General features: G+C 39.9%; 1 protein-coding gene across 4 annotated transcripts in view; it reads right to left on the bottom strand.

The window, feature by feature from the left end:
* NCKAP5 (NCK associated protein 5) overlaps positions 1-27,444 on the bottom strand; it is a 608,460-nt gene that overhangs the window by 337,944 nt on the left and 243,072 nt on the right. For 3 of the 4 annotated variants that reach the window (XM_075070259.1, XM_075070261.1, XM_075070260.1), the window contains exon 3: positions 12,260-12,319. In XM_075070259.1, the coding sequence (XP_074926360.1) occupies positions 12,260-12,319 (60 nt within the window). Of the gene's footprint in view, positions 1-12,259; positions 12,324-27,444 lie in introns of all 4 variants that reach the window. The other variant, XM_075070262.1, reaches the window with a different exon arrangement.

The raw sequence follows: 27,444 nt of genomic DNA, 5'->3' as shown, positions 1-27,444 counted from the left end.
GGTTAGGGGTTGTTATAAATGTGTATGGGTAGGGTTTGTGGCCTGCCTTGTGCAGGAGGTCAGACTAGATGATCATATTGGTCCCTTCTGACCTATGAGTCTATGAGTCTACTTGCTTGAATCATTTGTTACTGTTGCTGCAAAATAAATGAGACCACCACTGAACTACCAATTAACTTTATCAGCCTCGTAATTCTTGCATAGCAGTATCCTCAACATGGATGGCCTAGTGATTAAAACACAGGAATGGGTTTCAGGAGATCTGGGTTTAATTACTGGCTCTGCCACAGATTTCCTGTATAACCTTAGGTAAGTCACTTCTCTGGGTCTCAGTCCTCCATCCGACAGACAGAGTGGAACAATAATACGCCCATACTGCATCTGTCTTTATTTGGATTGTAAGCTCTCTGGGGCAGAGAATCTCTCTTACTGTGTGTCTGTACAATGAAAAATCAAGGACCAAAGAGTATGCTCACTTCCAGTCTTCTAATATGTGCACTGGGGCTAAGAAAACTCTGCTTTCTTGCTGTATTGGCCTCTGGACTGCACCTCCTCCCTTATCTCAGGAGACTATGATATAGTTATGTTTTTTTCTGAAGGCTCACTTTTGCTAAGTTTTTTCTGTACCTTTTGAAGAGCCAGACTGCACCCAAATGGTAGGTATTATCCAAAAAAAATTGTCATACAGCAAGAGCTTTATTCCCGCTCCTACAAATTACTTAATGTGAACACTTCTTTTTCTTGTAGTCTAATATGTTACATCCAGTACATGAAAGGAATTAATTTAAAATACCTGCAAGATTCAAGTTCTAGTTTAGTATCAGAGATTCTTCAGCTTTTGAGTTAAGACATGTATTCCCCCTCGCCCCCCATGAAATCTCTGGCAGTAAACTGCACATATTTTCCTTTTTGCAGTGATTTATCATCAAAAGCGTAAGGCAACCTTACATAACATTACATTTCCAGACACAATCAGGTCCCGCTCTCATTGTGAAGTCAAGAACAAAGTTGCTTAAATGGGAAACTAGGCCAGTCACTGGTCCAGGCCTGAGGTTAATAGGTGCCAGACTCAGAATGCTCCCAAAGGGGGCTAACTTCTCTCTTACCTTAAGGAATAGCTTCTAAATAGGTAGGATCACACTGGAATGCTACTCTGAAACTCAGAGTATAAACAGACATCACAAACCTGTTCTTATGAAGGCTATGCATATTATATCATCTCCACTCTTCAACGCCCAACCTGTAACTGGGCCACAACCATCTAAATTACTGTAGCACCTAATGGCCCCAAATTAGATTTATTTCAGTTGTTTTAGGCACTGTATGAAAAGCTAGTAAGAGACAGTACCTGCCCCAGAAAGCTTATAGTCTAAACAGACAAGACATACAAATGGTGGGAGAAAGGGAGCATCATTACCCCCAGTTTACAAAGGGGGGAGCTGAGGCATGAAGATTAAATGACTTGCCAAGATACCTCAGGAAATCTGTGGCAGAGCTAAAAGTTGAACCCAGAACTCCTGAATCAGGTGCTAACAAGCAACAAACTGGGAAGAAGGGAGTGGGAGGAATCTTCTCCTCAGGCTGCGGACTTTCTTCCCAACCCTGCCACATGCTCAGCATCCCCACCTCATGTGACAGCACGCAAAGGGACAATCATGCACGATGTGTGCTCCACCAAGTGGTGTTCCCAAGCCTTCTGTGCCCCAAAGGGGTGGTGAGAATATACTCCATTGTGACTTTTTGATCACAAGAGTACTAAAAAAAACACAATTTAAAAGACATTTTTGGTAGATGTCTAACCATGTTAAGACATATACCATTATATTGTATACACAAAGCATTGCTTGTTGCTATGGTTTGGAATGAGGGAAGAAGTCACTGTGGTGGCAGATTACAGCCGGGTAAGGCACTGGGAATTAGACGTATGTATCATGTAATACGGTACTTTACTTTTTATTAAAGTTCAGAAGAATTACAAAAGCACAGTGCATCACGCCAAGCGATATGGAAATAATACAATTCAAACATCAGAGAGACATTCCCCCAGTCTAGACATAGTCAATCTCATCCCACAGGGCATACCAGAATGCCTCTGTCCCAATTCCAGACTTGGAAACTATGTGACGAAATCTTCATTGTAACATATTCAGTGGAATACCAAAGGGTGCATTATCACAATTATGGAGAGGCTAAGATTTAATGGGCCATGGAGCATGAATTACCCTCTTACAGTACAGAGAGCTGCAGAGCTAAGCCCTGGATAGGGCAGTGTGATAAAGCTTTTATTTCCACTGTTTGTGCTTCACTTGTTCTTGGGTAAACAGACTTTCAGTTAATCTGGCACCTTTCAACAGTGCTCCATTCATTTAAAGATACAGATTTGCATTTGTTCATTTAATTGAACCAACAAGGTGTGCCAATGCCAAGACTACATAATTTTCTTGCTCTAACCTTTGTTCTTCCACACCCCACTCCCTCCGTACTGTTCAATATCTTCTCTTTTTGCGTCACATTTGTAAGACTAAAGGTTACCTCTTTGGGATAGTGAACATGTCTCTTAGGTTTGCAAAGCACTTATTAAATAAATAGCCCGAAGAACAAGTTCAGTAAACCTTTAGTTGACAGGCATGGAAAGATCTTGTTCTCTAAACTGGAGCAAATCCTGCTCGCCTAACTTGACTGCAATGGGACCTATTGCTTGAGTTAGTAGAGCAGGATTTATCCCATTGTCCCCTCCTCTGTGTTGTTCTTGTCATGCATTACATGATGAATCAGTAACCAATTTAACTCACTATGAAGTGGTACTGATAAGAAACCAAACACTATGACAAGTGTCAGTACATGTATTATTGTGATAATTAAAAGGTCTTGTATTCGCTGAGACACAAGGCTACCAGGACATTAAGGGCCAGACCTTCAGCTGATGTAAATCAGGGTATCTTCACAGAGTTACAGAGCTTTAACTCAACAGAGCTACACAGACTTACACCAGCATCTATTTAGCTCACAGGGTGTGTGAAGGCTAAAAACCAAGAAATTAACAGTACCTGTAAAAAGGTTTGTTTTAAAATAAATAAAATGAATGAACGTTCTCAGCGTTAAAACAGTGAACACATTATTTTGTTTAAAGCATTGCTTCTGTATTAATATAAATGCCACAGAAATATTCTGGCAATTAACCAAGAGAACAAACTGGTTAATTTATCATAATAAAAGTATAAGAATTTTCCTAGAAGATCTAAAAAAAAAAAAAAAATTTATTCCAATATGCCATAGCAATTTCACTATTTATCAGTAGATTTCTCTTTATATTTTGCATCAAATTCAAATTGTTATGCATTTTATACATTTTTTTTTAAGAATTTAATGAAATCTTCTGATTAATCAAGTTCCATTAGCAGCACAGTACTCTGGTATTCTAACAAAACATGCTTATACATTTACTTTCTCCTTAGATTTCAAAATAGTAGCTATTTTCAGGTCATCCTTTGTAAAAATATTAACCCAATAATGCTGATGTGCCCATTGCCAATCCATCCCATTGCCTGAGGGAGCTCAGGATTGCAGAGCTTAACCTTTAAAATATTAAAGTGGCCACAGTTCACTGTTATTAGTGTGTATTAGCCAGTGAGGTATTGCCTCGAGCAGTATACATCTGTTTCTAGCCATAAAAGCGGATTTGGCTCCATGCTAAAGGCAACTTCTACTCGAATATTAAACATACCCAATGGATAGTGAGAGACTTCCTGCACTTTTGCTGCACTGCCTGGATTGGCTCCTGCATGGGTTATCTAATGTATAAACGCCAGTTTCCACCCAAGGGCAATTTACTTTACACACTGTACTTTTACAAATTGACTGTTTTCCATTCAGGCCTTATAATACATGATCTTTTAAACCAAAGCTTGTTTTTCCTTTTCCAGTACTATATTTTGAATAATCCTATTGCCTACCACCTCTGTTTCCCTAATCAAGACTGAAAATGAGGATAGTGTATTATGCTTTACAATTGTTAACGCTGAAAACAGATCTTTAAATATTAGGGGTTTGATCTACTAACAATACAAGACCAAATCTAAGTCCAAATCTGAAATCAAATGGGACTAGGATTTGTCCCACGATGTTTTGAACTACAGTATCACCAATATTCCACTTTGAATATGCTGAAGAAGGTTTGTAGTTTAACTGAGCTTGGGTTATGGATGTTATTTTAAATGAATATAGCTCCCTCTTCTGGTTGAAAGCCAGAATCAGTAACTGTAGGAACTGAAAAACACATCAGGGATATTTTCTATTACACTTTAAACAATAATAGAATGAAAGTAAATTAATTTATAATCAGCATGTTCCTCACATTCTTATAGAAAAATTTGATGAGTAAACCAAATTCTGAAATTAACTAGGAAGAACTAAAAATTGGCTTTGAAGAGCAGAAGAACTCAGAGACAACACAATTATCAAACGTCCAATAGGTTAGTGTCAGGAAAACTCAGTAAACTATGGCTATTTTATTTTATGTTGTTGCTGTTGTTAAATGAGTGCCGAAATGCCAGAAACACTGTTTTTCAATTATGAAGAATATTCTTAAGAAACTACCAGTAATAACAAAATGTCTGTACATCTGTATATTTGTAGCAAATAAAAAGGAACACATTTAACATGAAGAATTAAGGGGCCAAATCCTTCTCTCAGTAAACATATTTGAACCCCCACTAACAACAATAAGGTTGCAAAGTTGTAAATAAGGACATTTGGCCCACTGAAGGATAGAATTTAATGAGATCCAGGTGCATTAGGCTAAACTTCTAAAGAAATTGGTCACTCATTATCAGTGATAATAACTATCATTCAAGTCACTGAGTTTCTACATGCATGAGGACTATGTGATGTAGCTCTAATGAGGAGGTAGGAAGTAGTGTAAATGGACCATTTAACAGAGAAAAAAGAGCAAGATGGATGGATGGATGAGCAGGCTTCATCTTGTTTTTAGGGTGTTTAATGTTCAAAGAGATACATTTAAACATGCAGCTATTCCATGACAAAATACAACATGCTGAAACCTGAAAGAATGTAATATTTAAACAAAAAGTGAATATAACTCAAGTTCAAGTCAGGGAACTTCAACGGAAATAGTGAGTCTGCCTCATTATGTGCTACTTTTTAATTAAAGCACAGATAGCTGGGTTACTGGATGCAAGGACATAAATGTTGGGATTGCAAAAAGATAATTTAGCCTCTTTTAGCTCATCTTTTAACACTTCATTTACTGCTAAACAACATCTATTTTTGAATGACCTCAATGCTTCTGCATCAACAGACTTTCCAGTTGCTCAAGGCTATTGCACAGATTTATCACTTCTTTGATAGAAAAGTGTTTCCAAGCTGGAGGCAGCACATTATGCTGCCATGTGTAAGACCCAAGTTCAAGAGCAAACTTAGGACTCCCACTCCTTGGTAAGGACCAGGGAAATTGCAGGTGTCACATGCTGGCTATCTGGAAATGCTGATCACGCAGGTTTTAGAAGCATTACCTGCTAGTTGATTAATGGAGCAGCATTAATATCAGCCTTGGTGAAGGCTACATATTCAGTGCCCTAGCTGGAGACAGAGTGCCAGAATAGTGATAACAGCTGGAGAGAGGTACAGGCAGCCAGGAAAGGAAGGAGGAGGAGTAAAAACAGGAGCCTCCATAATGATGGAGTGAGTTTAGTCCACACTATAATGTCTTTGGGCGATAAGTCTCTCTCTATAGATAGGCAACAAGAAATGCTAAATTTAAAAAAATGTTTATAAGGAAACTTTTCTGGAATTTACTTTAATTTCCATTTTTATTCCCTACTACTGTTATTCATCCTGAATGAATCTAAAAAAAGTATACAGCGTTATCTGTTTTGTTTTGAGTTTTCAGATGAACACCAAGTTTGAACACAGATCTGAGCGAGGGGGGACGCAACCAACCACACCCTCTCCCTGAAATTTGAGGAAGTTCAAACCATGGAGACATCCCATTGATTTCAGTAGGTTTTGGATCATAACCACTCTCTGTACTTCAGCACTTCTGGCTCCAGATGGAACAGACAAGTTCAGAGTGACATGAAGATGACAAAGATTTCATAGAAAGAGTTAGTCAAACTTTTTCAAACCTGAATAAATAAATAAAAGATTTGGTTTGAGTTTTAGGTAAAGATCCAGTTTGTTTTATATTTTATCCTTGTTCTCTCATCCATGATTATTGTGTATACACAAAGAACTAATGCAAGGAAGTTGTAACAAAAATGATAAAATACAACTCAGTTTATGGTAACAACTGAATTGTTTTCTGGTAGCTGACCCCTCTCTCCTTTTTTTTAAACTTACAGTATCTACTAGTTTATGCTAAAAATTCATTGTAAAGGAGTAATAGTGTGGATCACTTAAAAACTCATTAATATAACTTGTTTTCCCATTATCAGCACCATCTGAGCCTGCTGAAAATCTTAACCAGGGCTTTAATTTCTCCACAGAGGCCTTTAAATTAATTAGTGGTTTACATGCTAACAAAGAATCTGATACATCATAAATCAATCTAATGCAGGAGGATTACAGAAGGGTGGAAACCTATTCAGTGGGGACCTCATATTCAGTTAACATGGTGTGTTTCTAACAAAAGGGTGCAGGTGTGAAATAGACAGATACAAGGAAGAAACCATGATAATCACTTTGCATTACTTAAATCCACAGCAGGAAACATGGTAAATCAGAGCCTAAGGCCCACCCTAAGTGAGACCCATGTAGACATAAAAGACAATACTGCACCACTTTAACTTTCATAAATTGATTGAGTGCTAGGATTTATTCTGTGAGGGTTACTGGTCAATGAACTAAAGAAAAGTTGGTTAGAATTATAGTACTTAGATGCAGGAAACTAATAAAAATGACTAGTAAACAAATGTATTACAGTGCATATATATACAAACAGACACAAAAGTGTTTGAAGGTTTACTTGTCTTTGAATATGAATGTGAGTCAGACTGTGGTGCATTTTGTATAGTTTTAGTACTCTCTAGGTTTTCAATTGTAAAACAACTGTTTTACAATTAGAACATTACTGCAGTGACACACACAGATGAGAAGGCGTTTTCATTGTAAGTTCCTGATTCAGGCACTCAGGCCATGTCTACACTACGGGATAATATCGAATTAGCTAAAATCGGTTTTATAAAACTGATGATATAAATTCGATTTCATGCGGCCACACTAGGCACAGTAATTCGGCGTTGTGCGTTCCATTGTCCGAGGCTAACATGATTTCTGAAGCGGTTGCATTGTGGGTGGCGTCTTCGTACTATCCATAGTTCCCGCAGTTCCCCCCGCCTGGAATTCTGGGTTACAATCATTATTGTCTCGGGTGGTTCTGGGTAAATGTCGTCAGTCATTCTTCCTCTGAGAAATACGTCATCTGCCAATCCTTTCGCGCGGTTTTCCCTGGATTGCCCTGGAACCGCCATAGCCTGGAACCATGGACCCGTTCAGCTTTTTTTTTCGGCAGAATGTGTACTGACTCGCGACAGCGCACGCACTCATCCAAGCGCTACACATGCGCATTCACTTGCCTTTGCAATGATAGCAGAGAGGTTAACCCTCGTTCTGTAGCCGTCTACGCCGGAGAAACTGGCAATGAAGATGACGGTTATCTTCTCCTCTGTACTGTCCGCTGCTATCATGAGTGCCCCTGCTGAAAATCGGCCGGGGGCCAACGCAAAAGCCAAACATCGTGGGATTGAACCAAGTTGGGAACTGAGTCAATCCTCTTGGGTTCTAAAAATAGCGTCAGTCCTGCTAGAATAAAGGGTAAGTGTATTAGAAGGACCACTGTATCAGAGCACAGCTCTCGTGTCAGTATTCACAGGGGGTGCCCCTGCAAAGAAACAACCCGACCCGTTGCTTCCCTCTCCCAACCTTACTGGGATAACATGGCAAGTGTCTGGCCATTTGTTGTCATGAAGTAATAAGAATGCCGGAATAAGAAACACTGAGTGTTATGACATAAAATGCGGGGGAGGCACCCTCCCAGTGCGATTTATAGTCAGGCAGACATAACGGTGTGGGGGAGAGACCAGCATGCTGCTGCTAGACGTTCAAGGCAGTACAGAATCTTTCTTTACCACAGGAAAGGGAGGGGGCTGAGCCCCAGTGCTATGGATGAAGCTGGTTATTAGCCGTTCTGTCCTATCTACTGGGAGTAACCAGCAATGTGGCCTCGATTCACATGTTAGGATATTCATGAGGATGGTTACTATCCTATTGCATCGTCTACTAGGGAGGGGGAGAGGGAGAGAGGACCGGATACTGCTCTTCACTGCTGCACATCGTGTCTACTCAGCAGCATATCAGTACACATAGAGGTGACTTGAAAGTAGTCCAAAATATGATTTCTTTCCCTTTTCTTCACGGGTTTGAGGGTCGGGGGGAAGAAACTGAGGAACTGTCCCCTGAACCATGCCAACAGCATGTGTTTGACCTACAGACATTGGACTCAGCCCAAGAATGCAAATACTTTCAGAGACTGCTGTGAACTGTGGGATAGCTGGGTCTCTACCCCCCTCCATCCATGAGCATCCCATTTGAGTCTTGGCTTTCCATTATACTGTCACGCTAGCGCTTGTGTATCCTGGAGATTTTTTTCAAACGCTTTTGGCATTTGATGTTCTTAGAAGGCTTTGTACACAGATTTGCTCCCATACAGCAACAGATCTAGTATCTCCGTACGGTCCATGCTGGAGCTCTTTGGGGGATTTGAAGACTGCATCGCCACCCGTCTTTGATCAGAGCTCAAGCTTGGGCAAAATGGAAATAATGTCAAAAGTTCGTCGGGGCTTTTCCTGTTTACCTGCGTGCAATCCGATTCGATTGCTGTCCAGAGCAGTCAGTGGTGCACTGTGGGATACCGCCCGGAGGCCAATAACGTCGATTTCTGTCCACACTAACCGTAATCCGGTATGTTAATATCTAATTTAGCGCTATTCCCCTCGTCGGGGTGGAGTACAGAAATCGATTTAAAGAGCCCTTTATATCGATATAAAGGGCGTTGTAGTGTGGACGGGAACAGCGTTAAATCGATTTAACGCTCTTTAAATCGATTTAAACGCGTAGTGTAGACCAGGCCTCAGTGTTCAAGAAATTTAGTCTTGTGCTGAGCCCAAAGAGATATTTTCTTATTTTTGGTGTTTGATGAAAGTTCGGTAAAATATTATTTGGTTATTTTTAAGTTACATGAGTCTGAGGAAACAATTTCTTTGATTATTTCAGATGTTTCCATATACTTCTGTGTTCTGAAATAAACTCTTACTTGGATTATCTTTAAAGCTCCTAAATTTGAAAATAAAAATTCTGCCATCACAGATATACCACTACCCCGATATAACGCAACCCGATATAACACAAATTGGGATTTAACGCGGTAAAGCAGTGCTCCAGTGGATCAAAGCAAGTTCGATATAACACGGTTTCACCTATGACGCGGTAAGATTTTTTGGCTCAGGACAGCATTATATCAGGGTAGAGGTGTATTTACACATTTCTCATTGGCTTCAATAAGAGATGCACATATTTGAGGGTATAATGTAGCTTTTAGTCTTTGGTGAAGGAAAATGCCTTTGACATCTTAATTTTTTTTTTTTAACTCAAGACTTTAAATGTGCATGGTTAAGAATTATGCAATAAGGGCCAAAGTGAAGCCTGGATATATATTCATGGTTTCAATTTCTAGATACATTTCTAGGGCCTTTTCTAGAGGATCTCTGGACATTCAGACAACTTTCCAGAGCTCTGCCTGGATTTCTCTGCCCTGTGCTGACTGGCCGTTTGTTTTAACTCTCTTACTGCCCATCCCTCAGTCTTTTCACCTTAGCTTCACACCACACCTGCCTCACTTCTCCCTTGCCCAGTCCTCCTCACTCCCTTCCCTTCCTTTTAGTTTATCTCCTCTTAAGTAAATCCACCCACCTCAAACAAACCAACACATGGAATTAATGTTTGCTACCATTAAGTAGTTCACTCTGCTTCTGTGTTCCACCCTTTCCCCTACCCTAACCTGCATCTGTCTTATCTGTTCAGATTGCAAGCTCTTCTAGGCTGGGACCACCTACTGTTTGTACAATGCTTAGCACAATGGGGCCTCCTTTCTTGGTTGTCCCTGAGGCATTATTGTAATGAACATAATTAAGAATAAAGTCTCTGTGCAATTTGACAGTTCTACAAATCAGAAATTATTTGTGAAGATGGTCCAGTAAAAAAACTGTGTACTATAAATAAATCTAAGCAAATCAAACTGTTCACAGATATGAAATGGAAAAATAGGCTAAACCTATGTATCAGATAATTTATTTCCTACATTCACTGAACTCTAGTTATTACACACCAGTTTTTATAACATTCTTGTTTAAAAATGTGTTTTATATCAGTAAAATGTATTTTTTGGAAGAGATGACTTATCTTGAGGGGAAAAAAATCTTCATTTTAATCCTTTCACCTCAGCATTTCCTGGTATATCTACTGCCAGGAATAAATTGAACACTGAGATAGTGTAACTCTGGGAGCCAAAGACTTACAAAAAATGCATTTCCTTTGTGGGTCTGATAGCTTGGTATCATATACTGTTTCCTCCTGATCTCATCTCTCACAAAAAGATGGGATACCTCACCATGAGTGGCACGCAACATTCTCTCCTCGTAAAGATGCATTTCATTATTGCTTACCACGTGTTATTTATACAGATGTGTATAACTCATATTTAGAGCAAAGATATCACAGCTTAAATAGGATCTAAAACACATGCTTAATGTTTAGTTTTAATTACTGCTCTGTCTGAATAATCTCCACTGCAGCGATTCCTGTAATGGTGGGTGGACAAGATAGCGCAACAGGTCTTTCCTGTCCATAATTCCTTGGGCTATACATAGGAGACAACAGCTGGTAATAAGTTATGGCTGAAATTAACTAGCATCCCCCGTGTATGGAAGCAAAGCCTAAATAGTCTAGATTTTTCTACCTGATGTAGGAGAAGCATGCTCTGGAATCACATGTACTTAAAAAGTAGGTAGGTCTAGAAGGTTAATATTACTTAAAGAACCTCGAATTATCCCACAAGAAGTACTTCACACTTAAGATACTGTGTTAGTTCTATGCCTACAAGGAAAACTAGTTTATAAAATCAAAGGAAACATTTCAATCAAGGTAACAGCACTTTGTACTTCTGTAAAATTATTTATACTGAAAACTAATACACCTGAGGCCTGAAGTCAGTGGGAGTTTTGTCCGAGTTACAGACTCTTAGATTATGATTTAACACTGGAAAGTATTTTGTTTTCTCAGCTTGTATATGAGCCCTGCTCCAATACATACAGTAGAGTCATAATTTGAATAAATTGAACACTGAGATAGTGTAACTAATTTTAGTATGATAACATAATGCTGACAGACCCTGGTTGTCAGCAAGTGGGATTGAACCTGAGACCTGAATACTAATTTTAGTATGATAACGTAATGCTGACAGACCCTGGTTGTCAGCAAGTGGGATTGAACCTGACACCTCTGGAACTTAGTGCATGAGCCTCTACCACATGAGCTAAAAGCTGAGCACACTTGTTAATCTCTCACTCTCTCTAAGTGGTCTCAGTGCCACTAGATGGGACAGAACACTACACCCAGGAGGTAAGTGGGTTACAATAAAGCATGCTATCAATTGACGTTATAGTTAACTAAAACCAGCCATGCCCGTTTTAACTCACAATCTTCATACCACAAGCTTGATACATGGAAAACAGACAACCAATGGAAAGCAAAAAATAAATTAAGAGCTTAAAATTTATAAAGTTATCAAACTGGTCTTCTTTTCTTTCTTTAATCTTCCTTACTTTAATTTTTCCATTTTTCACAGCTTGGGAAGGGCAACTGATGACTAAACAAACCTAATCTCTCAATCTGATATTGCCTATCTAGGTTCACGGTGATGCTTGCGAGAGTCTCAGTGTGAATTTCCAGCACAGACCATCACCAGGGCAAAGGAGACTACTTGTCAGCCTAATACAAGTATTTCCAAGGCAATGGTGTTTCTGGAATAGCTTTGATTCTTTTTCAAAATCATCACTGGCAAAAACATCATTAAGCTTAATGCAAGACTAATATTTCAGTGGCCACCCTCAGGAAGGTGAAATGTGTCTGAGGCCTGAATAGAAAGGGTACAACTGGAATTGCAAAACAGATATTAGCCAACACTTACCATTGTCCCTTCACTCTTATTTCTCGCAACTTCCTGCTGCAGCTGAGCCACAGACAACTTCTCCCTATGGAAACAGAAGCACATGAAAAGCACATCATTTTTCACTAGCTCTGCTCGCATGTCACGGCAGCATTCTTCGACATTGCTGTGGTAACCGTCTTGGCAGAGCTCTCCCTCTGCCATATTTCCTAAAAATGTTTAAAGGCATTGAGCTTTATTGTTGCAATTAATGACAGCCTGACACCATGTCAGTGAATCAAATCAATCTATGCATCAGTTGTCCCATTGAAACAAATAGCAAAGTAGCCAATGATCTTGGCTTTATGGGAAAACTTCACCTAAATTACGTTGTCCATCATTTTTCTGTAACCTTGCACATCAACTTTATTCCACTCTATGGCAGCTCTGGTTACAAGGTTGGTATATTTAAAAACATATTTGTTACTATATTTTTACTTTATTAATAAACTAACAACAGAAGAAGCCAAGAACGCATTATCAACCCCATTCATAAACACATTCTGTAGCATTTTGTAATTCAGCATTACAATTTTAGATCCCAATCCTGAAATCCTCAGTGACATGAAATCCTCATTCAGATCCTTAGTTTGACTTCATGTAAGCTTATTTGTTTTATTAAAGTGGGGGGGCTGTATAAATCAAGCTTTTATTGTGTACAGTAAAACAACAACAGAGAGAGTTTCTCTCTGAGAGTTATATGCATGGGATAAAATATATGGTTTTAGTGGATTTGAAGAGATTAGTGAGCAGATTGTCAGCTGGTGTACTCTGGTGTCGCACCAATGACTTCAGTTAGAGCAATGCCAGTTTACACCAGCTGAGGATGTTGTCCTAAAAGATCCTGGAGTGAACAGACATAGCATGCAGGAGGTACAGAAGAGAAGGCTCTTACTCCAATAGTGTAAAGGGAAACAAAAGACACCAGTGCTAGTTAAGTAGAGTGATCAGGGAGAGGAATAAAGAGACAGGAAATAACCTTTTAAAATTGTTTTAAGGTAGGCAAGATGGGCATTTTTCAATTGGATCCAATAGTTATTGGGGAATATTAGTGATGCAACCACATTGAAACAAAAAAATGTGTGGAGAGGACAACACACTATTCTTATAATCACCCTGAGGGAAAGGATAGTAAAACTTTGGGAGAGGGGAAGAATATGACCGCCTTGCACCTACTGTTTAAATCTCTGAGGAACAGAATTTCAAGAAGCCTAGACTGTCATATAAAATTCCATGCAAATGGTGCATTAAAAATCTTTAGTGAGTGAACAATAACACACATCATACCCCATAACAACACTCTCACTTAGAGAGTTCTATTCACTTAATTTATTCACTTCCATTAATCAAATACGATCTAGACCTAAAAATATATACAGAGTTAATCCTGAGGAGGGAGTAGAAGTTAATGTAATTCCCTGACCACAGTTTCAGTTCACACTTCAGTCCAAGAATTTTATCTTCAGTTAAATAAATGGCACAGACAATAGACACCTCATCTCCATATTAATTCCAAAGCAGATATCACCTGTCCCCTTTTCTTGATCTGCTTACAATACATGAGCAGTTTTTTGCAACTAAAGCCATCATTATGGATAACTAGCTTGCTGAAAGATGCCTCACTTCCTTTGCTTAAGTAAAAAACTTTTATCAATGATTCAACTCCAACACCTCTCCCATCTTTGCACACCTGAAGCACTATGTTGTACAACATAATACAAACTGCTTAAAATATGCTTTTTTAAAATCATGAAAATAAAAGTTTACTTTTTAAAAATTTAACTAATTAAACCAGTCAAGGGGTGAAAAAGAAGAGGTAAAAGGCAGCAAGAGTAGGCAAATATGAAACTAATAATGCTCAATTCATATATGAATGTGTACACAAATATACACGTGTGTGAATACACGTGTCCTACGAAACAAACTTTTTTTAGAGGTTAAGTTTCAGCATGGGCAGAGACAGATCAAGATGAATTTAGAAAAGGGGGAGAGTGAAAGGAGCCAATCACAGTAAAGTCCCAATCTCCTACCAATTTATGAAGTAATGGAGGATTCATTAAAACAGTAAGCGGTGCAAGTGCATAAACCAAGGCTCATGGAATAAGCCAGAAGCGGCCAGATACTCAGCTCTCCATAACCTGCCAACAACTGGCTAAATTGAAAAACATTTGTACAACTCCAGAACAAAGGCTGAAACTTAGACTGCATCATTTCACCTAGTCAACCACCACCCTAAAAGGGAAGACAAGATTGACTGGTAAAAGCATGAGGGTGAGGGCAGGTGAGAAAGAAGACAACTGAAATCTAAGAGGAAGTATTCTCTATTTCCCTAAACCTGTGGAATCTCTTTCCTTTCAAGGCTCCCACAGAGAGAAGGGAGACAGAAATGCTCTGTCTAGCCCTGGGGAATTCTTTCTGCAGAAAATAATGCTGACAGTCAGCATCAGCTCCCTGGAGAGCCTACTCTGTGCCATTGAGAAGGGTTGGCCCAGGCACAAATGAGAAGATTGTGTCAGCAAAGTTATTTTAGGAACAATTCTGCCAGGACCAGGAGATGCTTCAGAGTGGCCCATCATAGATGTGTGAGTATCTACAGGATTCCACAAGGGTTGATGGCACTGGGTTGGATGGCACCAAACCACACACATATCTTGGGCCAGAAAACTAGCCCCCCTCCCCTCTCAATGATGGGGATACTTAGTCAGGAAACTTAAGCTGAAACTTAACTTAACAGACGTGGATATTGCCATGGCAAAGCATAACCTGACCTATATATCTTTTAAAATCCCTACTATTATATTAAAGTTGCAAATTGTCTGTTCTTATATCCCTGTGTGTATGCGTGTATGCCTCTGTAGACAGAAGCCACTTTCATATCATATTGTGTTACGTCCCATCTCATCTTTGTACCGTTAAAAAATGGGTTATATCTTAAAGGTTAATATAGACTCATAGACTTTCAGGTCAGAAGGGACCACGATGATCATCTAGTCTGACCACCTGCACAAAGCAGGCCACAGAATCCTACCCATCTACTTCTATAACAAACCCCTAACCTATGCCTGAGTTATTGAAGTCTTCAAATTGTGGTTGGAGGACCTCAAGCTGCAGAGAATCCACCAAGAAGTGACCCATGCCCCACGCTGCAGAGGAAGGCAAAAAAACTCTCAGGGCCTGCCAATCCGCCCTGGAGGGAATTCCTCCCGATCCAAATATGGCGACTCAGCTAAACCCTGAGATGTGGGCAAGACTCACCAGCCAGCACTCAGAAAGAATTCTCTGCAAGTAACTCAGATCCCATCCCATCTAACATCCCATCACAGACCACTGGGCATACTTACCTGCTGATAATCAAAGATCAATTGTCAAAATTAAGCTCACTCATCATACCATCCCTTCCATAAACTTATCAAGCTTAGTCTTAAAGCCAGATATGTCTTTCCCCCACAACTCCCTTGAAGGCTGTTCCAGAACTTCACTCCTCTAATGGTTAGAAACTTCGTCAATTCGAGAGTCTAAAACTTCCTAGTGCCAGTTTAATACCATTTGTCTTGTGTCTACCTTGGTACTAAGCGTAAATAATTCCTCTTCCCTTCTATATTTAATCCCTCTGATATATTTATAAAGAGCAAGCATATCCCCCTCAGCCTTCTTTTGTGTTAGGCTAAACAAGCCAAGCTCTTTGAGTCTCCTTTCATAAGACAGGTTTTCCATCCTCGGATCACCCTAGTGCTGCCAATGCTTCTATATCAGTGGTAGGCCCACGGAACAATGAGGCCTTATTTTTCTGTACTGGCATCTGCTGAAGTATACTGAAAGTCATATACCAGAAGTACATTAAACAAACATGTGAAACAAGAACGGTCTAAAACGAGGTAGGCAAACTACTGCCCGTGGGCCACATCCAGCCTGCAGGACCCTCCTGCCTGGCCCCTGAGCTCCTGCGTGGGAGGCTAGCCCCGGCCCTCCCCCGCATAGGTTCAGCTCACTGCTCTGCAGGTGCATATGCTCAGGGCAGTGGAGCTATTGAGCTCCTGGGGCAGCATGCTCCAGAGCCAGGGCCTGACCTGGTGCTCTGTGCTGTGTGGTGCATGGCTGGCTCCAGCCGGGTGGCCACCAGTGCTTGCATGGCAGCGTGTACAGAGGGCACGGAGCCGGGGTGGATTAGAGAGCAGGGGAGTCAGTGTTGGCGGGTCAGGATTATGAGTGTGGATAGGTAATCGGGGCAGTTTAATGGAGGGATAGATCCAGGGGGGCTGGTCGTGGAGGAGAGGGGAGTTTGGATGGGGTGGCGGGGGCAGTCAAGGGGAGGAAAGGTTCCGGGACAGTCAGGGACAGGAGAAGGGGTGGTGGCATGGGGCAGGGGGTCCCGGGGAGGAAGCAGAAGTGGCAGGGCGGGCCATTGCCTGGCTGTCTTTGGAGAGGCAACCCTCCCCTAACCGTCCATCTATACACATTGTTCCAAAACCACATGTGGCCCTCAGGGCCAAAAGTTTGCCAAACATTGGTCTAAAGATTAGGATTTGCTGGACTGGGAGAGTCAAGACACCTGCATTTGGTTCCTGGATCAGTCACAGACTTCCTATGTAATCATAGAATCATAGATTATTAGGGTTGGAAGGGACCTCAGGAGATTATCTAGTCCAACCCCCTGCTCAAAGCAGGACCAATCCCCAATTAAATCCCCAAATGGCCCCTTCAAGGATTGAACTCACATCCTTTGCTGGGCAAGTCTCTTGGTCTACCATGTGCCTCAGTTTGCAACCTGTAAAATGGGGATGATACCTTCCAGTTTCACATGTATTGTGGATAAAATCCACTAATGCTTGTGAGATGCTCAGATGCTACAGTGAGTTGGGCAATATAAGTACTTAGATAAACAGGATTTGTTCAAAGGGAAAGTTAAATTGGGAGGCATACTTCCAAATTGGGCCACCAAGGTAGCTCATTGTGGCTTTCATCTAGCAGACCAAAGCACCCACTTTGGGAAGTACAGTCTATGAGACAGGAAAAGCTGGCCCAGGAAGAAATAATACAAAAAGGACTAAGCAAGAGAGTATAGATGTGAATGGGCCCTTCAACTTGACTGAGGGACTCTTCTCTTTTCATAGGTAAGTTGTTGTGGAGTCAGAGAAGCAAAACACAAAGGGGAATCAGGGCAAATCAAGGTTTCGAGTAGAGCAGATCAGAAAAACCTCAGCAGAACAGTTTTTCATTGGAAAGTGCAGTTCCATCAAAACTGAAATTCTGAAAAAAAACTATTTCAAAACATTCTGTTTCTACATTTTCAGATAATGTTTTGACTTTTCCTCCAAAACAACTTTTTCTTTTATTTTGTGTTAGAATATAATTTAAATTTTTAAAGTCAAAATTGAAATGAAATATTTCAAACAATCCCAATAATTTTTGTAGGATTTTTTTTCCAGAAAATTTCAACATTTTCAGGTTTTATTCTGGATTGGAATAAAAAGTTTCTAAATCTTGAAATCCTGTGAAACAGAATTTCCATTCTTTACATAGCACTAATTTTCAAGAACTCTATAGAAAGATGACTCCTACTAGAGAAGTTACATGATTACCTCTAACCTATTGCAATCCAAATTTTACATAAGCATTTATGATCATAGGCATTTTTGCCATTCCTAAACTATTTACCATTCACAAATTTAATCATTGGAACAATTTCCATTCATCATGGTACCTACCTACCAAATAACTTAGGGTATTTCTAAGCAAGCATTCATATTTTAGAGTACTTTCATTCAGCTAATATTAGCAAAACCTAAATAATGTATGTATATCAAAACAATTTAGATCTTGCATTTAATCTAATCAAGTTTTTGTTTCATTTGTTTTTGTTTTCCAGCTTGAATATCAGAGCTCTAAACATCTATTGAAAATGCACAGGTAGAACAAATACACTAATAGCACCTTTTGTGCAAATATGTAGCTTTTAAACACAGCCCTTCTTTTAAGGCACTTTGCATGGATGCTATTGTAACACTGACAGACCCCGGTTGTTGGTGGGCGGGATCCTACCATAAGCAAATTACAAAATTGGTTAATCCTGTTTTAAGGATTTAGCTCATCTACTGGAAATAGTCAGTTGCTTTTTTGCATTGCTTCACTGCTTTAATACGCTTTAGTGGAAAAGCTAGCATATGCTTTGAGGGGTTTTGACTTTTTAATTGCAAAACAAATGCCTAAGGATATTTCATGAGCAAAGCACATAAGAGCTGTTTATCCGTATTTACAGTCTGCTAGAAAAATCAACATTAAAATACACACAATGAAACAATATGGGGCCCCCTGGTATCCACTTCAGCTGTCTAGCAAATGAGAAGGATAGAAAGAAATTATTTTCTCTCCCCATTCAATCTTATATTTGAATGCAGAACAAGCTATAAGTTCCCAGAGACCCTGAAAACCCCAAAATCCCATCTATGCTTTCACTAATAAAAAGATTTCACTTTCTGGTACATGAATCTTCTGAGTACTACCAGCAAGAGAGTCTTGGAGAAATATTAGAAAGAGAGCTTCCTTGAGGAATTTCCTAATGAAACAAAGCTAGGATGAGCAGCAGAGAATCCTGTGGCACCTTATAGACTAACAGACATTTGGGAGCATGAGCTTTCATGGGTGAATATCCACTTCGTCAGATGCATGTAGTGAACCTTTCCAGGGCAGGTATATATATGTTAGCAAGCAAAGCTAGAGATAACGAGGTTAGTTCAATCATGGGAGGATGGGCCCTGTTCTAGCAGCTGAGGGTGTGAAAACCAAAGAGAGGAGAAACTGGTTCTGTAGTTGCAAGCCATTCACAGTCTTTGTTTAATCCTGAGCTGATGGTGTCAAATTTGCAGATATGAACTGAAGCTCAGCAGTTTCTCTTTGTAAGTCTGCCCTCTGAAGTTTTTTTGCCTGCAGGATGGCCACCTTAAGGTCTGCTATAGTGTGGCCAGGGAGGTTGAAGTGCTCTCCTACAGGTTTTTGTATATTGCCATTCCTAATGTCATGATTTGGGTCCATTTTATCCTTTTCCTAGTGACTGTCCAGGTTTGGGAGCGAGGGCATTGCTGGCAATATGATGGCGTAGTTATTACATGGTGGATGTGCAGGCGAAATGAACCGGTATTAGATGTGGCTGATCTGTTAAGGTCCTGTGGAGTTGGGTGTCGCTGGTGTATATATGTGGGCAGAGTTCGGCATCGAAGTTTTGTTGCATGGATTGTGTTCCTGAGCTGAGTTTCTATAGGTGCAGTGTGCAGTTGCTGGTGAGAATACGTTTCAGGTTGGCAGTGTTGTCCTGTGGGCAAGGATTGGGCCTGCCTCCGCAAGACCTGTGAAAAGTGTGATCAATTGTCCAGGATGGTTGTAGATCCCTTGAATGATGCGTTGGAGGGTTTTAGCTGGGGCTGTACGTGATGGCCAGTGAGTCCTGTTGGTTTCTTTCTTGGGTTTGTCTTGCAGTAGAGGAGGCTTCTGGGTACCGTCTGGCTTACTGTTTAATCTGTTTCTTATTTCCTATGTGGGTATTGTAGTTTTGAGAATGCTTCGGGGGATTTTGGTAGGTTTGTTCTCTGTCTGAGGGGTTAGAGCAGATGCGGTTGTACCTCAGTGCTTGGCATAGTAGACAATCGTAATCGCTGTGATGTGCCCGGGATGGAAGCTGTGAGGCATGAAGGTAGGCATAGCAGGTCGATAGGTTTTTCGATATAGAGGTGGTGTTAATGTGGACCATCCCTTATTTGCACCGTCAAGGTGTCTAGAAAGTGGGACCTCCGTGTTAGATTGGTCTAGTGCTGAGGTTGAGGTGGGTGGAGCTGGTTGAATACATGTGCGAATTTTTCCGGAGTCTCCTTTCCAAATGAGGTCCAGATGATGAAGATGTCATCAATGTACGTATGTAGAGAGGAGCCATGAGTGTGGTACGGATGAGCTGAGGAAGGCTTGTTTCCAGGTCAGACCATAAATATGTGCATTATTGTGCGGGCCATGCGGATGCCCATAGCAGTGCCACTGATTAAAGCATAGATGGTCACCTTAGAGTACCTTTAGCATGATGCAAGATAAAGTATGTGACATATTTGAAAACATCTGTAAAAAAAAGTGATGAAAAAATACTGATTTTTCAATTTGAAAACAAAACACACAAACAAAAAATGCTGTGCTTATTGTCATGACAAAAAAGAGTTAGGGGCACTGCACGAGCCATTCGTTGCATGAGTTGTCTAAAACAGTTTATCTGAGATAATTCTTTGATTGTGTGGTGATGGAGTAGGGCTGTCTGGTGTGGGAGATGGTGGAGCAGGCGAGGACTTTAGGGTGATGGACATATACCGGAGTTGTAACCCGAGCTAGGTAAGAGGGGAGCAGGTCAAACCTTTGCCCGGGAAGAAGACAAAGGAGGGCTGCAGGAGGGAAGTAGTTTTCCGTTTGGGTTGGAGCTGTGTGTAGGGAATTTCAGGGTATCCTACAGCTGGATCCAAGCACCCTGAAAGATCCAGAGGACTCTGATTGAGGGGTCCTGAACTGTCCTGACAAGCCTCGGAACTGGTAACCTGTGTTCCTGATTGTCCAATAAACCTTCTGTTTTACTGGCTGGCTAAGAGTCACTGTGAGCAGCGCCAGCTTTAGGCAATCCACCATTCCCCCGAATACGGGCCCCGCACCCAGTGAGAATCCTTTCCCTGCCTAGAAGGCACCTTTTTATTTTTACTCAGCCTAGGCAGTGCTTCGGTGCCTACCAACGGCACTTCGGGTGGCGGTCCTTCGCTTCGCTCTGGGTCTTCGGCGGCATTCGGCGGCGGGATCCTCGTGCCGCCAAAGACCTGGAGCGAGTGAAGGACCCACCGCCGAAGTGCCGCCGAAAACTCAGAGCACCACCCAGTGAATACAAGCCCCGTGTGTTTTTCTACAGATGTTTTTTGTTGTTGGTTTGGTTTGGTTTGGTTTGGTTTTTTTTGTCATCCCTGCCGGGGCCTCATCGAAACTGTTCAAATTGGGCCCCGCACTTCCTAAAGCCAGCCCTGACTGTGAGTCCCAGGAAGAGGGGTGCAGGGCCGGACTCCCCCACACTACGTGACACTGTGAAACCAAGTTTTTGTTTCTATTTTAAATAGGCCCCCATCCTAGAAATGAAGAAATTGTGCAGTTCACTCCAAGCAGATTGTTACCTTCACTTACTAGGACATGTTACTGATGCACAGTAGTACCCCTGGACCAAATTAGTCCATGGTGTAATTTCATGGTATTCCATTAGGGATTAACTTGACCCATTGGGCATGGTGATACATTGTTTTGCACCACATGTTATCATATACACCAGCAAAATGATTGCAAAGTGCAAACAAACTGCTACCATTCGGAGTTGGTAGCATTTTGCACACAGTTTGAATTCTTGTAAATTATTATACAATTATAGCAAGGGAGAATGAGGTCCATTGTGTTAACTGTGACCAAATAAGACTATCCATTAAAAGCCACTGTCTGAAGAAGTAAATCATTCACAAGTCTGATTAAGACAGAACCTGTAACAGTTCTCAGCCCAGATTTTTTTTTAAATCAACACAGTGTCAGTTGGATAAGCATTTTTACTATGACTGAGCTAAAGATATAATAGGTTTTCAGCTGCTTTAGCCTTTCAGATGTTTTGAATGTATAAGAACATTGTGATGAGCCTTCAAAGTTAATTTAATTTTTTCAAAATATTTTTAAATAGAAATATGCTTAGCTTTGCTGTGAAGTTACACGGTTTTACTAATTTTTAAATCAAGTATATTTTATCTCTATAGTTACTACAGCAGACCTGAACCAGACAAAAAAAAATTCAGCAAAGACTGGACAAAATATTAAAATAAATTCACTTCAGATGTACTTGTTGCCACTTTTAGAAAAAATATTAAATAAGAGGTTTACTAAATGGCGTTAGAAAACATATTTTGCGCTTTTAAACTTGATTTGCATTGTAAAGTGGCATATGTTGTAGAAGGTGGATCACAGGCCACCAATACAACAGGGGACAGTGTTCCCAAAATGCCTAGACAGAGACCTTTCATAGAGGTAACTGAGGGAGCCAGACAAAGATCTGATCATACCCTTGGCAGACGGGACCAATCGTACACATGCAATTGTTTCGTGAGAATACAATTAGAGGAAAATTCATTTAAAATTCTTCCTATCACTAATATCTCTCACAATAGCCTACCTTTCTGTGTAATGATGTGATGGGACAAGTAAGGTATATTTGGCCCACAAAGGAAAAAGTTTATTATGTTCTAAATAATCCTGCCTAAATTCTGTCTTCCTAACTACTACTTCTCCTTCAAGCCATCTTCCTTATGAGTTAGACCCAAAAGAAACTATGCCATGTTACCAGTTACAGCTAACTGACAGAGCTCAGATTTTCAATACCAAACACTAATTTCTCAAAATTCAGAGAGTCAAAAATAACTGGATTTATTTTTTTTTAATAAAAATAGCACAACTTTGAACAAAAATGTTAGTGTATGTCATGGTCTGCTCAAAGACGTTCCAGACACACAAAAAAAGATGCTAGATTTGTTGTGTAAATTATTCACTTAAAAATTCAAGTATATATTTTCTAATCCTATGTCCTAATCTAAATAGTCACAGGTCCAAACTCTCTCTATAATGGGCCAAACTCTAATGCTGAACCTGAACTTCCCAAACTTTATGTTAAGATTCTGATTCATATTTTGAAATCTCAAATTCTGGAGCTTTCAGATAAAGAATTTTGGTTCAGCCTGCTAGATAGGTAAAATGATATTATATCTTTCCAGCGTAGCAGTTCAGGCTATGGTTACCAACCCTCCTGGATTGTCCTGGAGTCTCCAGGAATTAAAGATTAATCTTTAATTATAGATTGTGTCATGTGATGAAACTCCAGGAATACGTTCAATCAAAATTGGCAAAATTGTCTCAGATGGAATCTCATTCTTATTTTCAAAGGTGGTTTAGGCATGCACAATTAGATTAGGACACAGTTTCAGTGCTAAGAAATAATGTTATTTTGTTTAAAGTTCTGTAATAAAAAAAGTATTTTGGCATCAATCAAAAGTCAGGGAGATTTGAAATTTCTGGGTACTGCACCTAAAACCTGATGTAATGCTTCACTGAATCCAGTTGCCCAGGTTCCACAGAGAACACAATACCAAATAAAAACCTGACAAAGCCCTTTTTTCCAGTCTTAATCACACACCAGTACACCCATCATGTATGTGCAGAATGTGTCTCTTGGATTCTTAACACTGAAGCTGCTTCCAGAGTTTCCCTTTCATACTGTAAATGATCATTTTCTGATACAGCTGTACCTCGTCTTTATTTAATTCCTCTTAGGGCCTGTGCTCATGTTATCAGACACTAGTTTTTCTCTATACCAATCTTAACCTGAGAAGAACAAAAGAAACTGTTTTTCGTTAATGTTTCACACTTAGCTTTATAACTTTCACAATGTGTTGAACTGGCACAGTTCTGCACAAAAGAAGTATTACTTAAAAGTCTAGTATTTTCCTTCATGTAGTGAACCATTTGTAATACCGAGCTCTTGTCTTCCTGTAAAAATACAAGAAGCAACTTGAGAGATTGAAAAACATGCTTGGTACAAAATTATTTCAAATAGTTACACCATTCTACACTAGCCAAATTGTACGTTAGCAAGCACTGTTTTATTATCATATGGGTATATCAATCCATACAAAGGCAGATTCCTTTGCCACAGGAAAATAAAAACATCTTGACAGCAACATTACACAGTAGAAAGGCAGGAAGTGAAGAGTACCCAACTGAAAAGGCAGTAAACATTTAAGCAGGCAGGATATGAAAGCTGAATTTTGAAAGCACACATGTATCATTAACTCTTTCAAAACACTTACCCTCACTTTCCAAAAAAGCTGTGGGATGTTAAATAATCATTAGTAGCCAGGACTTGGTTCTTCCAAAGATCCAGAAAATCATAGTCTCTAAAATCCACTAAACCAATACTCCAGCATGGTGCCAATTCTGACTTATGGTGAAGCGTTCTATGCACAGAATTACAAACACCAAACACCCTTGTTTCCCATCCAAGTACTAACCAGGCTTGACCCCATTTAGTTTATGCGATCTGACAAGAGCACAGGCCCAAGGTGATATGACTGTAGTGAATTAATGTAACTGTTTTAACTGGTGTTGTGATCACTCTGGTTAGCAGTGCAAAATACTTTCTACTGTAGGAAATTATGCATACTGGATTTAATACTATCAAAATGGCAGTTCCAAATTGAATTCTTGAATCATTATTTTGCAATCATGACCATTTTAATTGGATCTGGCAATGGAGAAATTTTACTTGCATGGAAAAACTAAATGAAAATATAAATATGATGGCAAGACACAGTAGAAGCAGCTTTATTTAAAGGGAATATTTTAATTTACATTGTCTGCAGTCATTTTTGGTGTATTAACCCTGTTAAAACACCATCAGAATAATTCCTCTCTAGAAAATGGCACCAATAATGCATAGTTTTCTATTTATTTGTAATTGTGAATATCTGTTTATATTATAATTTAATTGAATTTACATAACAGAAGTAAGTATGGCTGAGATCAGAGCCCTATTGTGTTAGGCACTCCCCAGACACACCAAAAGTGCCCTGAAGAGTTCACAATCTAAACAGACAAGACAAACAAAACTGTTGAAGAAAGGAATGATATCAGCAGTGCCCACCGACTCTCTACCTAGCAATCAGTTGGCAATTTCCCACAGACATCAAATATGAAAGTCCTTAGGAAAAATTTGAAACAGGACAGGGTAATTGCTCTACAGAATAGTTCAGACAAGATACAGAAGGAATGGTGGAGGGGGGAAAGGGGAGAAAGCTTCAAAGATCATTGTGAAAGACAAATGAGTGTTTGAGGCAAGCATCATCGGTGTAGCGGAGGATACAGGGAACAACCCCAAAAAGATTCAGGAACAGATATGTATGGTGAGGCAGAATCACGAAGGGTCTCAAAGGTGAGGACAAAAAGGTTGAATCTGATACAGAGAAGGAGGAAGAGCCCGTAAAAAGGGTGGCAAGGTAAGGACTACAGAACAGATTATGAGAGGATAATTTTTCTGAGAGACAGTTATTCACCTGAGCTGCTGTCATGGAAGGTGAGACCAGCTGGGGGAATTCAGCTAAAAGCCCCTTGATTTAAACACCTTGGAGCCGGTGGCAGTGTATTTTGAGATGTGGTCTCTTGACTCAAATTCACTATCCCTATGAGTCCAAGGGGGTCTGTACAGGTCCTCTGAGCAATTCTCAGTGCAGGATTCAGACCTTAATGACCTGTTGTTGTTTTAGTTTAAGCACAACTTTTACATCTGTTGTCATTTAGGAAAAACATTGCTTTAAACTTGGCTTGATTCCACAGCACTAAGAAAAACAGCATCTTTATGCTCATGCCAAAAATTTTTTCCCAAATCATAACCTATTGAAAGTTAATCACAAAGTTTACAATTTTGAGCTCTGATTTTATCACATGCTTTCAGGAGAGGTAGTTCAAGAGTCAGTGCTTTTTAAATTGTTGGCCTTCAAACAATTATCATCAGCAATAGCTAATAGTCAGCAGGATACCAAAAAGGATGGCATGCACAGCCTGCTGCTCTCATGAAGTGTACTTGTACTTTTTATTCCACTGATTAAGCAGAGATAAAGGGAGTAGCAAGCAGCATGCTGTAAGAGCATCGTGTTCCAGAATACATAAAATTATTGATGAGACTGCTTTTTTCAAGAAAGTTAGTGACGTTGTGCCATCAACTTTTCACAGCTAGTGCTGTCTCTCTATCAGGAAAGAAAATACTGACTCTTCATCGCCAAGCTTGCCTTCAATTGTAACATAAGGAAAATCTTGTATGACATAATGCTGAATCATCAGGATAATTCTGAATTATATTGAGCAAGGATTTACAAACCTGTGACAACTTCTCTATTATGGCCACTAATCAAGAGCAATGGTCTTCAGTTGCCAGTGGTTCTTTAAACCAAATACGACAGGGGAAAAAGAATTTGGAATAGTAATAAGTAGGCTCTGACCAGCTATCTGAACAAAATGACTGTTTTGGTACAGGTATTAACAATTTTATTAGAACTAATAGATCTAGCAGATCAGGTAGGGTGAAAAGTTAAGTCAAGTGGGAGTAGTATAAGGTCATATAATTACAGAGATTATTTTTTCTACAGTTGAAAAATCAGGAAAACGCTAAGACTGGAAAAAAGTTTAGTTCATGATCATGAAAAGTTTGGTTAATACAATGCAAAGTGATCTTACTATATTAGCCTAAGACAAGATTCAAACCAAAAACCAGCATAACAAACAATAAGGTTTTCCATCTATGGAGTGAATGGATGTCTGTCTAAAACCAAAGTTTTAAACCCCTTTACTCAGCATGGTCTACTTTCATTTTGCTCAATATGCAAATGTATTTTTAGCAAAGAGTCCTGTGGCACCTTATAGACTAACAGCTGACCACGAAAGCTCATGCTCCAATACGTCTGTTAGTCTATAAGGTGCCACAGGACTCTTTGTTGCTTTTACAGATCCAGACTAACACGGCTACCCCTCTGATACTTGACATCATGCAAATGTATTTTTAGCATTCAACATAAGTAAATGCTGAAGTTAAGATAGAGATGCAGGTTCCATTCTACTTTCCCCCTCTATTAATTATGGTTTGTAACCTGTCCTTTAAATCAGCTTCTGTACCTAATGACTGAAAGATAGCTAATGTAATGTCAATATTGAAAAGGGGCTCTAGAAGTGATCCCAGGAATTATAGACCATTAAGTCTAACTTCAGTACCGGGAAAATTAGTTGAAACAATAGTAAAGAATAAAATTGTCAGATATATAGAACAACATAAATTGTTGGGCAAAAGTCAACATGGTTTCTGTAAAGGGAAATCATGTCTTACTAATCTATTAGAGTTCTTTGAAGGGGTCAACAAACATGTGGACAAGGGGGATCCAGTGGACGTAGTGTACTTAGATTTCCAGAAAACCTTTGACAAGGTCCCTCACCAAAGGCTCTTACATAAATTAAGCTGTCATGGGATAAGAGCGAAGATCCTTTCATGGATTGAGAAGTGGTTAAAAGACAGGGAACACAGGGTAGGAATAAATGGT

The sequence above is a fragment of the Chelonoidis abingdonii genome, chromosome 10, assembly GCF_003597395.2.
Source record: "Chelonoidis abingdonii isolate Lonesome George chromosome 10, CheloAbing_2.0, whole genome shotgun sequence".
Taxonomy (NCBI): Eukaryota; Metazoa; Chordata; order Testudines; family Testudinidae; genus Chelonoidis; species Chelonoidis abingdonii.
Note: the sequence above shows the minus strand (reverse complement) of the source record. Positions and strands in the feature narration are given on the sequence as shown.